At 37.9% G+C, this 16,304-nt stretch overlaps 1 protein-coding gene across 1 annotated transcript in view; it reads right to left on the bottom strand.

Moving 5' to 3' along the window:
- LOC138159474 (zinc finger protein 286A-like) overlaps nucleotides 1-16,304 on the bottom strand; it is a 42,396-nt gene that overhangs the window by 20,039 nt on the left and 6,053 nt on the right. Inside the window, exons 2-4 of the mRNA XM_069085841.1 lie at nucleotides 3,840-3,959; nucleotides 2,109-2,193; nucleotides 508-1,011 (exon numbers count right to left, since the gene is read on the bottom strand). Coding sequence (XP_068941942.1) covers nucleotides 508-916 — 409 coding nt within the window. The 5' untranslated portion in view covers nucleotides 917-1,011; nucleotides 2,109-2,193; nucleotides 3,840-3,959. The remainder of the gene's footprint in view (nucleotides 1-507; nucleotides 1,012-2,108; nucleotides 2,194-3,839; nucleotides 3,960-16,304) is intronic.

The following is a 16,304-nucleotide window of genomic DNA, read 5'->3' as shown; positions in this document are numbered from 1 at the left end:
CAGCTGAATAACATTAATCTAGAAAAGACAAAGATGGAAATCAGAAGATCTGTGTGGTCCTCTTAATGTGGACATAAGTAAGATAAAAAGACTTGTACAAGTCAAATGATCTGCTGTTGTTTTTTTAATAAACTGAATGGCATCAGCCTTTGGAGGGAAAACCCTCTCTGTGGAAGGTTTTCATGATGGCAAGCTGTATATCACTGTCCCACATACTAAAACCAAAACAGGATTATCAAGTGGAGAATGTTCTCTCTTCTGTGGTTTCACACGGGTTGTTGCTCATAGAGAACCAAGAAGATACCAGGATTCCATTTGAAGGCTCAAATATTCTTATTGACTTGTGCAGGTAGAATCTCTTGTGCCTCTTTATCTACCCTCTAGATATTTTTCTTTCCTTACTATTCTCTTTCTAAGCACCTGCCACCCTAACCCCTCCACCTTCAGGTGTATATTTCCCTTTTTTTACATCCATGGGTCTCCTCCCTGTCCTTTTGTAAGTCTTACCTTCCTCTTTAAGCATTTGGGTCAAATCCTCTATCAGGTTCACCACCTCTTCCCCATTCTCTGGATGATGTGACTTTACCCAAGTCCTGATCTCTCCAGGCAAGATTGCCCAAAACTGTTCTAAAACCAGCATCTCCAGGATCTGCTCCTTGGTGTGAATATCTGGCCTCAGCCACTGATGACAGAGCTCTCGAAGTTGGCCTAGTGCTTTATGGGGTCCATCTGCTTCTGTGTATTGAAAGTGCCTGAAGTTACGATGAGAGACTGCAGCATCAAATGTATTTCTTTTTAGAACAGTTTCATGTTCCTCAGAAAAAGTCATTCTCAGAACCTCATCTTGTTCTTGTAAATGCGGACCATGAGTACTCCTAGAAGTGGCCATCTCCTTGTTCATGGACAATATCCTCATCTGGGGTCTTTATTCTAGGGTTCAAATCTGCCTCCTTTGGAAGGAACCAAATCCATTCACATTCAGGCAGAGAATCTATAGTCTACTAATTAGTGCTGTGGGCAGAGAGAGATCAGAATTAACAGGAAGATTCTAGAGGCTTCAGTCATACAAACAGTACTTAGGATCTTACAGACTGCAAAGAGATTGTAAAGACAGAGAAGCTGACAAAGTGCAGTTCAGAGAGTAGTATGGAAGGGTGCTCTGAAATTAATATAAATGATACTTTCAGATTTGGTTCAATCCTCACATATAAAAAACAGATAAAAGGGCTAGAGAAGTGAATATTTGTCACTTTCTCTTTAGAGCTGGAAAATAAAACAGCTTTGCCTATAAATAAAAGCCACAAAAGGCATGGGTGGGGGAAAGTAGGGTATGAAGAGAGCAAGGAAGATACAGGGATCTGGATCAAATGTAAGTTAATAAGAAACAATGGCAAGTCATGAGATTAATACACACTTGAGCAAAAGCCTTTAGAAGTCAAGGATAAAGGTTATCCACAGACTGTTCCAGGGCCCTGAAGAAATGGACTCTCTTTTCCCCTTATCTGAAGAATGAAAGTCAATGAGAGATGTTGTTATCAGTGATCATCCAACTACAGAATGAGCTGGCTGTTTCTGGATCTGCTCAGTGAAATCTTGATTTCTAATTCAAGAGATACAAGTTTACAATGTAGGAATTTGTTTTGCTATACTATGCATATTTGTTACAAGAGATTTCCCCTCTCTAATAGTGGAAAGGAGAGGGAAGTTAGCAATAAAATTGCCCAAAAAAAGAAAGAAAAGACGGTCATTGAAGCATTTTTAATGCATGAAAGAGAACAGAAGAAAGGCCAAAAGGAAACACATAAGCAGGATAGCTTTTAAAGTTACATGTTGAATTTATTATATATATATATATGTATATATATATATATATATATATATATATAAGAAAAAAAAACAAGTCCCATGTAAGAAATTTACAGTTTCATGAACAATTATCTTTTTTTTTCCGTTTTATTTGGTATATGCAAATACTCATTTTATTTGGTGTTTGTTAAGTTTGGAATTAAAATAAAATAAAAGATATATAAGTCTTCTTCTCCTCCCCCCCTGACACTGCCCCTTAAGAGTCCCAGCCTCCTTCCCTTTTTGCCCCTAACCTTACTTACCCCAGTCTCGACAGAAACTAATAAAAAACACTAGGGCCAACAAACTCTGATCCCTCTGCTCCTCCAGAAATCCAGCTGGTAGCGCCTGCGGCAAAGCAAGATGAAGTTGAAAAGAGGGAAATGTGAATGAATATTGTCCCACTCTCCTGGGACATTTCCAGTTCAATCTTAATTCCAAAAAAGAGAGAATAGGGATTCCAGACACAGAGGTTGTAGTCATATGAACTCCACCCTCCAATGTTTTCAACCGAATGGGGTAGCTTCAGAGAATTTTTGTTCTCCACTGGTAAAACACCTGGCGACTGGGCGGCTAGGTGGCGCAATGAATAGAGCACTGGCCCTGGAGTCAGGACGACCTGAGTTCAAATGTGGCCTCAGACACTTAACACAAAAACTAGCCATGTGACCTTGGGCAAGTCACTTAACCCCAATTGTCCTCCAAAAAGCAAAAAAAAAAAAACACCTGGTGACTCTGCAGAGTAGACATTAGGGCCTAGCATGGTCTTAACTTGCTGAGCCCTAGAGGTTATAGGTAATAAGTATGACAGGTTATGGGATAATCTTAGTCCAGGCAAGTCCTTAGTGGACACTTACATTTCCATCTCCCTACATTATGAGACTAAGGTACCTATGTTCTCATTTCTATTGGGCCATAAGAACCTGAGGCTCACAGACACAAATCAGGTCACTGCAACAGTCCAAGTGTGAGGTAAAGAGGGCCTACATCAGGGTGGCAGCTATGTAAGTGGAGAGAAGGGTGTATGTATATACAGATGATACATATATTTACATGAATACATTTACATATGTGTGTGCATATGTATATATGTATATGTAATGGTAAGGAAATTTGAGGACCTTCCCTGCCCCTTAATAAGCCTAAGGGAATTTGAGGACTTTCTCTGATAAGAAAATATGCTCTGCCCCCTAATAGGCTGAATGTGGTCACATGGAACCTGTGGTGGGAGGAGTTTGCTGAAGGGTAAAGCAGAGCCCAACAAGAGAAGCTTCCTTAGAGGAGGCTTGTTTTTCAGGAAGGCCCACACCTTGTTACTTTGTAACTAGGCAGTGGGTCATGAGGATTGTGATGGTCTCTGACCCTGGAGAAGGCTATATATACTCTTGCTTTGGGGCTCAGTTATGGAAAAAGTTGTATGATTTGATCAGATGAGACTGGGCAACCATTGAGGCCCCTGGCTTTGAAAACCTGCATGTGGGTGTTTCTCTCTGGTAACTAACTATGTACTTAGTTAGACAGATCTAGATCAGACAGCTAGAACCTCGTCTGTTGAATTGTTATTTTCTCTGTCTGTATTTTTTATTTGCTTCTAACTTCTGCTTGTATTTTCTAAAGTTCAGGGTGCTGACATTTCCCCCTGAATTAGGTAAATTATATGTTTGATTAAAGTAAGATTGTTAACTTTTACTGAGTTACTTTCCTTTAGAAAAGCATATCAAAGAACCTGTGCTAGCAGCCATCCTGGGTAAGCTAGGGTGCTTGCTGTTAGAGTATACCAGATGCCACAAAAGTAAAAACAACAAGATTTGGCAATGGATAGGACATATAAGTGAAGTTGAGGGGATGATACTACACTAATTTTGAAATCTGATAACCTGCTTATGAGAAAATATGTAGGAATCTAATATTTGTACTGGGGAAAACAAACCATCCCCAGAATCAGGAAATGAGTACACCCAAAGGTGTATGAGACATGTGAAAACCATCTTTACCTAATGAGACCAGGTTCCTATAGATCCTCAGCATTATTTCCTTTTGTAGTCCTTTTGAGAAGACTCTAGTTGCTCCCACTCCTGGTAAAATCCAGTCAAATCTTTGAATGTTACTGATTCCTAAAAGAAAAAAAAAATTGCTTACCTAGGGAACATGTCTACTAAGTAGCCGTGGGAATAGGAAGGAAAAGGAAGATTCCAGAGATATTTCAAAGGTAGAATCCACAAGTCTAAATGATTGATTGGACATGTTCATTGAGGTGGTGGTGGTTGTGAGAAGTTGATTTCTGTTTTGAATATATTATACTGTACTGAAATCTGTCTCCCTATAACTTTTACCCACTGGTCTTAGTTCTGACCTCTGGGATCAAATAGAGTAGGATTACTCTATCTTCCACATGACAACTCTTCAAATATTTTAATATAGAAACCAATGTGTCCCCCATGACTTTTCTCTCTCTATATCTAGCCTGTCACATTCTGTGCAAAGTAGGAAATAGGCAAGGTCACTATACTGACCATTAGCCTGAAGTTTTGGAATATATTTTACCTCTAAAATATATATGGGAAAGAGTTCAAATCTCTTCTTTCTTAGGACACAATTATATTCAAGTAAAATAACATTGAGAACCTATCCTAGGGATGAAAAGATGCAAAGAACAAGGCCAGAGACCCAGTCATGAAGCTGCTTACAAACTAAAAGATGAGATGAGACATAAACAAAATAAAACCAACAAAACAACAGTAACAACAATCATAAATCCAAGTGAATACAAAAGAGAGTTCTATACAAAGAGCCACAGATGAGGAGGGAATTATCACTTCCAGCAGGAAGAGCTCAGATTAGCCTTCATGAAGGAGATGGAACCTTAGATAATATTAGATGATGGAAAGGAAGGCTTTCAACAGAGTGAGATAAGATGGCGGGGGAATGGAGAGTGGTCTCTATTCTTGTTTTTCCTTCATTCTAAAAGAGGATCGAGACATCAAGGAGGTGATGCCATGACATGCAAGTGAATTGGATTTAAGTGAGGGAGGGCTGTGCAGTCGCCAGCCTCACTTTCTCCTCCAGAGTCATCTGGGTCCAGTGGCCAGATATTGATCAGGACAACTTGGATGCAGTGGGAGACCTTGGTCTTTTTAAGCTAAGGTCTTTAACAGGTTTCAGTTCGACTGAAGCAATAGTGATTAAGGCTAGATGTCTATTATAAATACAGGAAATGGGATGAGCAAAGGCAGAGACAGAAAAAAGCCATGAATAGACTAGAGCAAAGCACTTGTTAGTTTAATTGAGCTAGAGTACAGAGTATATAAAGGAGAATAGGATGAAATAAAGCTGAAAATGTACTGGAAACCTGGATTATAGAAGGATATGAATGTGAGGGTAAAGAATCAATATTTTGGTACAGCTATTAAAAGTTTTTGACCAAGAGGATGACTCTATTAGATCTGTACATTATAAAAATCATTTCTACAGCAGTGTGAAAGATAAATTAGTGAAAGGAAATAGTGGAGGAAGAAAGATAAGAGTTAAAAAGTCAGATAAAGATCACCTTAACTAGAGTAGTGCCTGTGACAGTAAAAAAGAGAAGAGGGAAGGAAGTATTATTACATAAATAGGACCAATACTTTTTAGCAACTGACTGAATGTGGGGAGTAAGGGAGAAGAAAGAGTCAAGGATATCCCTGGGATTAAAAGAATGGTTAAAAAGCTGGTGCCATCACCAAAATAGTGTTTAGAATAGGTGAGTCTGGGGTATAAGATGATGAGCTTTGTTTGGGAATGTCAAGTTTGAGCTGCCAAGGGTGAAAAATATGGAAATAACTAGCAGGCAGCTGGAAATGCTGAACTAGACTTCCAGGGAATGTTGGGGCCAGAGATAGAGATTTGGGAGTCTTTTGTACAGAGCTGCTAACTCAAATTATAGGCTTAGTTAAGATCACCAAAGACTATCAATATTTTCATGGACAAAGACTTATGCCTTGTGGAGTTCCAAATTTAAGAGGAAAGAAGAAGAAGGTTGTGGTTGTTGTTCAGTTGTTTCAGTTGTGTCTGACTCTTTGTGACCCCACTTGGGGTTTTGCTTGGCAAAGATATTGGAGTGGTTTGCCAGTTCCTTCTCTAGCTCATTTTACAGATGAGGAACTGAGGCAAAGAAGGTTAAGTAGCTTGCCCAGGGTCATACTGCTAGTAAGCATCTAAGTCTCAATTTGAACTCACAAAGATGAGTCTTTCTGACTCTAGGCCCAACACTCTATCAACTGTGCCACCTAGTTGCCCAAGAAAAAAAAGCAGTCATAGGAATAAGGGGGAGAACCAGCAGAATGCAGTGTTCTGGATATCACGGTATACAAGATTATCTAGAATAGGGGTTCTTAACCTGGGTTCTATGAACTTAAAAAAATATTTTGATCATTATATTTCACTATAATTCACTTCTTTTGAGCCCTTTGTTTTTTATGCATTTAAAAACACTATTCTGAGAAGGTTCACAGACTTTATCAGACAGCCTGAGGGGTCCATAACACACACACAAAAAGGCTAAGAACGCCTGATCTAGAAGTAGAGGGTTGTTCACAAACACAGAAAAGAGAAAGCTAGACAGCTGTGCTCACTGGAAAAAAAGGAGTTATTACTGACCTTCAAAAGAGTAACACTCTCTCTTCTAATAAGTACGGAGATCAGGAATGATTTTGTAGTAATCTGCACAGAGCGTACAGCCTGAAGGCTGGTCTCACTCTTAGGAAAAAAAAAAGAAAGAAAGAAGATAAAGGGACACCTCTCCACTCTTGAAATTACTGGAAAGAATGGAGTGCTACTTTAAAAAGGGGAAGGGAGGGCACTGTATTTTTGGCAAAGATGGCAACATGAAAGGTTTCACAACTCTAGCTTCCCTGAAAAATACTTGAGTCAGGAGGAAAAAGAGTACCAGATAAGCAAAAGTTCAATAAAACCAGAGAAATAGTAATAAGTTCTCCCATTCACTACAGTTCTATACAAGAATAAAGTCAAAAGCCTGCAGGTGATCTCCTGGGGGTGGGGTGGTTCAGTAAGGTATGGCTATTTATCTTGAGCAAATGGGTCCTTAAGCCAATGGGAGCTTTAGTAGGGGTCAAAGCCAACTCCCAAAAGATGACTGATCAAGGAGAGAGAGATAAAGTAGAGATGTTAGCAAGTTAGCTCATGTCTTGGGGCCCCTTAGGAGGCCCCTTAGGAGCCCCTTAGCTAATGTGACTTCTGATATGCGGTTAGGGTCTGTCAGAGGATAAAGCCAACTCTTGGTAGACAATTGGAGGAGGAGATGGAGAAGGGTTAAGGCAGTATACCTCTAAGAGTGGAAGGCAAAAGCCAGAGGGCTGAGTCTGGTTCAAGTTTTGTCCCAGTGACCTAACAAGGACTGGGGAAGAAGGCAGGGAGGGGGAGGGGAAGCAGGAGGGGGATTCATCCCATCCAGAACTATGGCAAGGCTGTGGCAATGACAGCAGCAAACTGTAGCAGTATTATTATATTAGCAGTATAGGACCAGGGCCTAATCACCAACCCCAAGAATACAGCTGGGGTCAGAGCATGTGTCTGGGTACATGACTAAGTAAGAAGAAAATTTCCAATACATTTAAGAAACACTATGGGTTAAGATAAGCTTAAGAGGTAAACCTAGGTTATATTTGTTTACATATTATAGTAGTGATACATTGTTCTTTTGGATCTTCTTACTTCCCATTGCATCTGTTCACATAAATCTTGCCAAGTTTCTCTGAACTAGACATAAAATATCAAATACTTAGCAGATGCTATGTACTGTGCTAAGTTCTGGTAAAACAAATAAATGTAAGATATTCCTTCCTTCAAAAAAGCTTATATTCTAATGCAGGAGTTAGCCAATTTTTTTTTTCTATAAAGAAGCAGATGGTAAATATTTTAGGCTTTGAGGGCCAAGAGGCTAAATCAAGGATGCTATGTAGGCATTTAATATAACAAGAGAGAAAACAAATTTCTACAATATTTTTATTGATGAAATTCAAAATATAACAACAATAATTGAATACTATTTTTTGTAATAAAGGTCTACTAGTAAGAAGAATGTAATTATTTTTGGAGGAAATAATAGCTCACTTAATTGGGGTTCAAAGTTAGTATTCCCTGTCATTAAAACAACTGCAAATGTTCATCTCTTAATGTTGATCTGTAATGATATTTTACATATTTTATCTTTGAAGATGTTTTTTCAGACTGACAAGTACTGACAAATGCTGATATCAATCCATGAGCATATAATTGTAATTGATAATATATATATATATATATGTATATATACACACATATATATCGCTTGGAAGGCATTTATAGGATTACATTAGATTCTTCTCTTGATATTTGCCTTTTGTTTGCAGATTAATTAATATTGCAGATTAATCACTTCCAATTGAAGATTAGGTGGAACAGCGTGGCTAGGTGGTGCAGTGAATACAGCACCAGCCCTGGAGTCAGGAGGACTTGAGTTCAAATCCGGCCTCAGACACTTGACACACTTACTTACTAGCTGTGTGACAAGTCACTTAACCCCAATTGCCCTCAAAAAAAGAAAAGTAATTGAGAATGAAGATTAGGTGGAAGGTCATCATTGTACATTTAAACAGATTTTGAAATATAGAACTCTTTTGTATTTGCATTAAGTTCCAAAAAACACTGTTGGAACTGTATTCTGAGCTTGGAAAACATATCTGCTGCAAATTTGTTTGGGAATGGAAATTTTGCTTTTTGTTTTAACTTTTGACAGCACAGGAAGTATATAAAGCAGTTTGACATTATTTATGACTTAACATTAGCTATCATTGAATTGGCTTTTGTTGTCATTGTTTAGTTGTTTCAGTTACATGACTCGTGAAACCACAGCGATTTAATATCTGAAGCTGTATTTGAAATCATCTTCCTGACTTCAGGCCTTGTATCCAATCCACTGCACCACCTACTTGCCTGAATTGGCTTTACCACACTATAAATTTCTCATAAAAACTCTGTTTTGTCTTGTAATTCATTAAGAAATATTATCAAGTCAGCAGCAAAAGCTAATTTCTAAAGTCAATTGTTCCATAACAGTAGTTGAGGGTGGTTCTTCTTCTTCTTTCTCTTTCTGCTCCCCTCTTCTTCCTCCTCTTTCTCCTCCTCCTTCTTCTTTTGACATGCTGGACATTCACTGGTCATAAATAAAATGTCACAGTAGGGCAATGGGTTGATCACTTGAAGCTGTTGATTATGACTGTCACTGCAATTTGCTGAGCAGAAATCAAAGTGATGAAACCGTCACATAGGATCTCTGCTGCCACTACTCAACTCTGCATTGTAGCACAAAAGCAGCCATAGACAATGAATGAGTATAGCTATGTTCCAGTACAACTTAAGCCATTCTTAGCTTGTGGGCTGTACAAAAATAGGTGATGGACTGGATTTGGCCTATGGCCCATAATTTGCCTACTTGAATTCTAATGGGGTAGGCTCCTGTTGTCTTCTAGCACAAAAAGAGGAGCTGGAAAAAAGGTGTCAATGATGTAAAAATGTTATGAAGCAAATTCATTATATTTTTCATTTCTTATGGTGGAATAATATTCTATTTCTGCAGTTTGTTCAGCCATGTCCCAATTAATGCGTAACCACTTCATTTTCATTTTTCTTTGACACTAACAGCACTGCTATGAATATTTGGGTATATGTGCTGTTGTTTTTTAAGCCTCTTTGGTGCATATGTCGAGTAGCAAGGTCAGTAGGTCAAAGGGTATGAAAAGTTGGGTAAATTTTCTTGCATTATTCCAAGCTGTTTTCTACAACAGTAGAAACAATTCACAATTCTAAGAAAAGCTCATTAATATACCTCTCTTCCCATAGTCCCTCCAATGTTGCCCACCACATAGCTTTCTAATTTTTATTCTTCCTTTTAGTCTTGTATTAATTTTAATCTATTCTCTAACAAGTCACTGGTCTGACTGTTCAAAGAGAATTGGTTTGATTTTTCAGTGATGTTATTCAGTGCTTGCCATGTTCAACATCTTTTAGGCCTTTTCTTGAAGGAAATATTCGTGATGTATTGGTATAGTGCCTTTCTCCTTAATTCTTGAGGCATATTTTGTCACATTTTTCACTGTCCTCACCTTTGCCTCAAAATCACTAAGTATCTAAGTATATATTAGCTTAATTTGAGGCCCTGTCAACTTCTTTATATAATTTCTTAATCCTTCATATAATTCTTCATCTTCTTATTATTTTCATGATGGCCTTTTTGTGAATACTCATCAGTAAGAGAGCAATTTGAGAAGACCAAATGTTCCATGAAATGTTTCTTGTTGCCTTTAGGTAGTCTATAAAACTAACCCTGCCAACACCTTTATTTGTTTCTCCAAGGAGAATCCATGAACAATCATTCTTCCATTTATCTTGTAATTCTCTTGTTTTATTTCTTTTAAATAGTAAGAATGTAAAAACTGCTAGAATTCAGTTCCTTTACTAGTATATCTACTTATTAATCACGGAACAAGGACTGTTTATTTAGAATTCCAACAGCTCTAGTCTGTTGTATGCTTTGGTATGTGGAGCTGTTGGCATCATTGATTTTTTTTTCTACAGATAGAGTATCTCTAAAAGATAGTCTAAAAACTGTGATTCTTAGCACCCCCTTTCCTAGTTTACTATTCTGTCCAGCTGGAAGGGTGCTACACATTACAAATGTCCATATCATATTTCTCATATGGTGGACTGCCATGGACAAAGAAATTATCACTGAGTGTCCAGAATACTGGTGTTAAGCTTGTCTGTACTTAGCCAAGCTGCTCCTAAGAAAGATGATATCTCTTCTCACCCCCATCTGTATTCAACGACTTTCTATCATGGTAAAATGTGCCAAAGTTCGTATTCCACTGGCACAGTCTTTGAGAATCTAAGATTATTTCCATGATACAATGAGGCATCAGAGTAGGCTAATCCACCTTATTAATGAATATTTTTTCTTCAGTCATTGTACCAGTTCCAAATCCATTTAATTATGCTATCATCCAGAACACATCTCTCCACTTTTCCATAAGGATTGTATGAGACTTAAATTCTTTTCTGAGATCTAGATATGCTTCATTCACCATCTTTCACCAATGCCTAGTTATCTTGTGAAAAAAAAAAGTTAGTCTGGCATGACTTGTTCTTGAAGGAACTATGTTATCGTCACTCATTCCATAGGCGGTATTCCTGGCTCCAAAATCATTCCTTGATTTGGGGTAGTTCAGGAACACCAATATGGGAATGAAGATAGAAGCTCAACTGGGAATATCCAAAAGGCTTTACAGTTCTGATGTCAAAGGCCAGGAGGCACCATAGTGCATGGAAGAGTTTAAGACAGAAGGTTGTAGACATAGATGATTTCAGAAAAGAAAGGGAATGCAGTCAGGAGGAAGGATAATGTCTGCAACAGACAGTCATTTCTAGAGCAAAGACAATGTAGTGTTAGAAAGACCAGGCCTGAAAAGTTTCGGATGACCACATCTCCATACTAGCAGAATTTTAGTCCTTTTTGTTCTTGTTGGCAGTTTTCATGGCTAAATTTTGTGGCTAACTGCCATAGCAAGCTATTCATTTGCCACGCACCTATCACCTGGGGTGTATGGGGTGTTCAGGAGGACTAGCACCTCTGGTGTGATGGCTTGCCACACCCTTTTCAGAGTTGCTCATCCACCTTTGATGTCCCCCTCATTCGCCCAACTCTCACCTGTGACTCCAGGAAACTGTAGCTTGTAATTAAAAAAAAAAAAAGAAAGAAAGAAACTGTAGCATGCACAGTAGCCACACCCTGGGTAGAGGGAAAGTGACAGACCTCAAACCTGTTGGTGAGTTAGGATGTCTACTCCAAGCATGTGAAGACTTCCCCTAGGTGGATGAGAAAAATTTGTTCCAATGGCCAGGAAGGCAGCTGAAGCAGGGACTGTGGAGGCTTAGAGCTTGGTTAGACATCAAAGATGCATCCCAGGACATTGCCAGTAGTCTTGGCTTTTGTCCTGAACTTTGATGACTCAGGACAAGACAGTAAGCCTGAGGACTTTGTGCAACCCTGTCGCACTTAAATCCAATTCACATGCAAGTCAAGGAATCACCTATGACATCACTGGACCTCTTGGAAAACAAGGGATAAACAACTACCTGGCAAAGAATTAAAGGACTTGTGAGGGAAGCTTAATTTATATATAGTTATATAAATTGAATATAATATATATATAAATATAATTATGTAAATATATACATATATATAGGTATAGTTAAATTAAATTACCTAGGGTATAGTTAGAAGGCAGCTAGGTGATACAGTGGATAGAGTGCTGGACTGGAGTCAGGAAGACTCATCTTCATGAGTTCAAATTTGACTTCTGATACTTTCTAGCTGTGTGACTCTGGACAGGTCACTTAACCCTGTTTGCCTCAGCTCTTCATTTGTAAAATGATATGAAGAAGGAAATAGCAAATGACTTCACTATCTTTGCCAAGAAAACCCCAAATGCAGGCATTATGAGTTGGGCATGACTGAACAACAATAATATTTAAAAGTTTTTTATCCGATTGTGATGAGACTGTGGATTCAGCTGCATTCCAGTATCAAATACTACATTCTTATTATTTAGTGTTGCTCTAGCTCTGTGAGGATTGAGCAAAGTTTAAACACTATCAAAAGTCCATCTAATAACATATAATTATCTACCTTTTCTCTTTCATTTCAGAATTCTAGGTATTTCTTTATATTTTCTTAGCTAGCTTCTTCACTCCCTATGTTTAAATCTGTTGATTCTATCTTTGCACCATCTTGCCTATTTGTACCCACCTCTTCATCCCTACTGTTATTACCCTGGTACAGATTTTCATTATAACTTGCCTGGACAATTGTAAAAGCCTCCTAAGTGATCTTTCTGCCTCAACTCTTTTCCCAATTGCCAGACTCATCTTCCTTATGCATATATCTGATTAGGTCCCTTCTGCTCCTTACTTATTACCAAATCACATAATCTAGTGTGACCTTAACCTTTCTGATCTTATCTACTTCTATTCCTGCTTACTTTAAGCTCCAGGAAAACTGGAATACTGCCAATTCCTATACACATCTTGTATTCTTACCTCGGATCTTTGCTCAAACCATTTCCTTATGCCTGTAATACTCACTGAATTCTTATCTAACCTTCAAAATTCAACTAATTGGCCACCTGCTTCAGGAAGCTTTTCAAAGGCCCTCTTGTTGAAAGCCCGTTTATACACATCTTACATCTTATCTAATCTTAAAAAGCAAATCATATATCACATTTTATAGTGATTTGTGTCCCATCCCATTCCTAGACTATAAACTCAATAAAAGCACTGCACAGTGTATAGAAGTCACTTAATAAATATTTGTGTAACTAGGGGCAGAACAAAGTTCTGTTAGCTCTGAAAGGAAAACTTCTGCCCATACATGGAATCTGAGACTGTTGCTGCCGTGAGATTTTATGACCTAATCTTAAGAGACTGTATCCAACTTCCTCATTTTACAGACGAGGAAACTAAGGCTCAGAGATATTAAGTCATTTGCTCAAGGTCATTCATTTAGTAAGGTTGTGATATCTAGTAACCTATGTATTTGGACCTTAGGGGACATTTAGTCCAATTATCTCTCATTTTTGAGATAAGAATTGAAAAAACCAAAATTCAAATCCAAATCTCTAATCCAGCACTCTTTATACAACTGTGGGATTATACTTTTTTAGCCATGTCTTGCCTCTCTAAATGAGAGGTAATAAAATGATAACAATAATAACCATTTATAATAATAATCGGATGATAATAATAACAACTAGCATTTATATAGTACTGCTATGTGCCAGGTACTACGCTAAGCACTTTACAAATGTTATCTCCTTTATTTCCTTTGATTCTCACAACAACCTTGAGATGCAGGTGCTATTATCTCCACGTACACCTGAGGAAACCAAGGCACACAGAGGTTAAGTAACTCCCCCAAGGACACACAATTAGGAAGTGTCTGAGGCTGGGTTTGAACTCAGGTGAAGCCCTCACTAGAATATAACTGGGTGTCTGGGGAATAAAAAGAAGTGATGCTGATTTATACCATTTACTTCTTATGATCAATAGCACAGTCTATATCCAGTAGGATACATACATATGAATAGATTAGTCTGCTTGTTGAAAGAAGAGGAACTGATGCTTAGAAAATGACAGTAACATTGAGTAAACTGATTTTATTTAACATGTCAATTTTTTTAACACCATACTCTATGTTGATAAATCAAAGATATAATTCGGACATAATTAGTATAATAAAGATAAGGCATGCTTACTCTGAACATCCCCCACATGCAAGTTATTTGAACATTTTAAAGAGCCTATAACTTAATTTTAATCCAAACTCTTGCCCCTCTAGGGGAACCAAGAGAGCTATGGACTCAGGAGACAGAACATTTCCTATCACTGGATGTCTTTGAGCAGACACATTAGTTAGTAATGTTAGAGAGGGATTCAAATTTTAGTTGGATTAGGGTTGAGGTTCCTTCCATCTATGAAATTTTCTAATTTGCCTATGTTTTAAAAATATTTTTATTCAGTTTTTACTGATACTACATAGGCTATTTTTTTTTTTTTGTATTCTCGAAAAGCTGATGAATTCAGCAAATACAGATAATTGACACCTAGAAAAAGATACTCCACTGATATTGTTTCCTCTAACACAGTGTGAGCTCCTTGAGGGAAGAGGGTGTTTCACTTTTGTATATGTTCAATGCCTAGAATGGTGCTTGACACATAGTAGGTGCTTAATAAGTGCCCGTTGATTGATTGAATATTCTCTGTAAATGAAATGTTCATGCCTGCTCCTGATATATATATATATATATATATATATATATATATATATATATTCTGATATATAGCTATGTTTTCTCCCTATGGAACACCATTCCATTTTCCTCCCTGTCTTATATGTAAACCATTGTGATCCATCTTTTTATTTAATTTTAAATGTTTTATTGATGCTTTTTGTTTTTACATCACAAGCATTTCTGGATACAGGTCTTCTGCTACACCAACACTAAAGCCCCCCTTGTAAGAAAGAAAAAATATTTATGCAAAAACAATTTATGCAAATACAATGAATGGGTAATACAATTGATATAATGTATGCCATGTTCTTTCCTATGAACTCATTTTTTTAAAGTACAAAACCCATTTAGGTCTGCATTTACCTTTCCATTGATCTTTTAAGGAGTTCCATGAACTCTTTAAACCTTTACTACTACTCTCATATTCTATATTTCCTTGTTTTGTTAAAACATTTTCTAGAGTCCGTATTTTATTTCCACAATGAGATGAAGGTTCCTCCAGGAAAGGACCTGAGTTTTTTGGTTTTTTAATTTCCCTAATAGTTCCTATGATTGCACTGAGAAAAGAGCGTGTACCTGAATGACTGTTCTAGAGAAAAGAAAAAGAAACTGAGTCGCATTCCATCTTCTACTAAGATATATCCATTGTTCTAGAAGACAGCAGCTGGGACAAGGATACTACATGATGTCAGAAAGGAGGGGGTCCACACACTAAGAACCATGTGATGAGATTTCAAGAGATAGAGAGGAGACTTCAACGTCCTTGGGATCTGGCTGTGAGAGGTCTATTGGTCATTCCCTAGAGCAGAGTCCTGAGAATATGGAGCTGAGAAAAAGACAAAAAAATATAGGAGCAGTCAGGGCAGGGGTGGGGTGGGGAGAAGAAATCCCTTCCTGTTGTTGTTTTAGAGTGTTTTGCTGCACAAGGCAACTCAGACAGAAAACCAGCCATTGGGATACAATGACCAACATGGTGAATACAAGGGATAATAGGGTACTGTGGTCTTAAAAATCTAAGGAGAGCCCCTGGTATCCTCTTAGATAAACAAATGAACACAGGTGCCTATGAACAAAGCTCTTCAAAAAGATAAGACAAAGCAGCACCAGAAAGAACAGTAGTCAAAGTAAATTCCAAAGAGACCCTTTGGAGTTAGCCTAGTGTACTTGAAAGAGCACAATATCAGAGGTTCTGGAAATAATTCCTGGGCCTGCCAGGATAGGACTTTCTCTAAGTCCTACCTCTCTGAGGATTCTCAAAAGTTGTTCCATTACCAAAATCTGCTTTCTCCTGACTAATCTGCCTCTTTCCTGATAAAAGAGAGTTTGAGTTTGAGACTCTCAGGTCAGATGTGTCCTCTAAGCAAGATACCTACTTCATAAGACCTCTCTCTACCTCAGCTCTCTTGTCTCCCTAGCAAAGAACCCTCCCTCTGATGGATACAAGTCACTTCCTTTCTCTAGAGTATCTCTAGATCATCTGTCATTCTAGTATGTATGGAGCTCCTATCAGATACATACTTCTCATTTTAACACCACCCACCATATACTCAGAACTAGGAAATACAGACAAACCTTCCT

The sequence above is a fragment of the Petaurus breviceps genome, unplaced genomic scaffold (genome assembly GCF_028583685.1).
Source record: "Petaurus breviceps papuanus isolate PSGF00001 unplaced genomic scaffold, PetGlider_PUasm1.0 176, whole genome shotgun sequence".
In the NCBI taxonomy this organism is placed as follows: domain Eukaryota; kingdom Metazoa; phylum Chordata; class Mammalia; order Diprotodontia; family Petauridae; genus Petaurus; species Petaurus breviceps.
The sequence above is the reverse complement of the archived record's forward strand: the minus strand, read 5'-3'. Positions and strand labels throughout refer to the sequence as shown.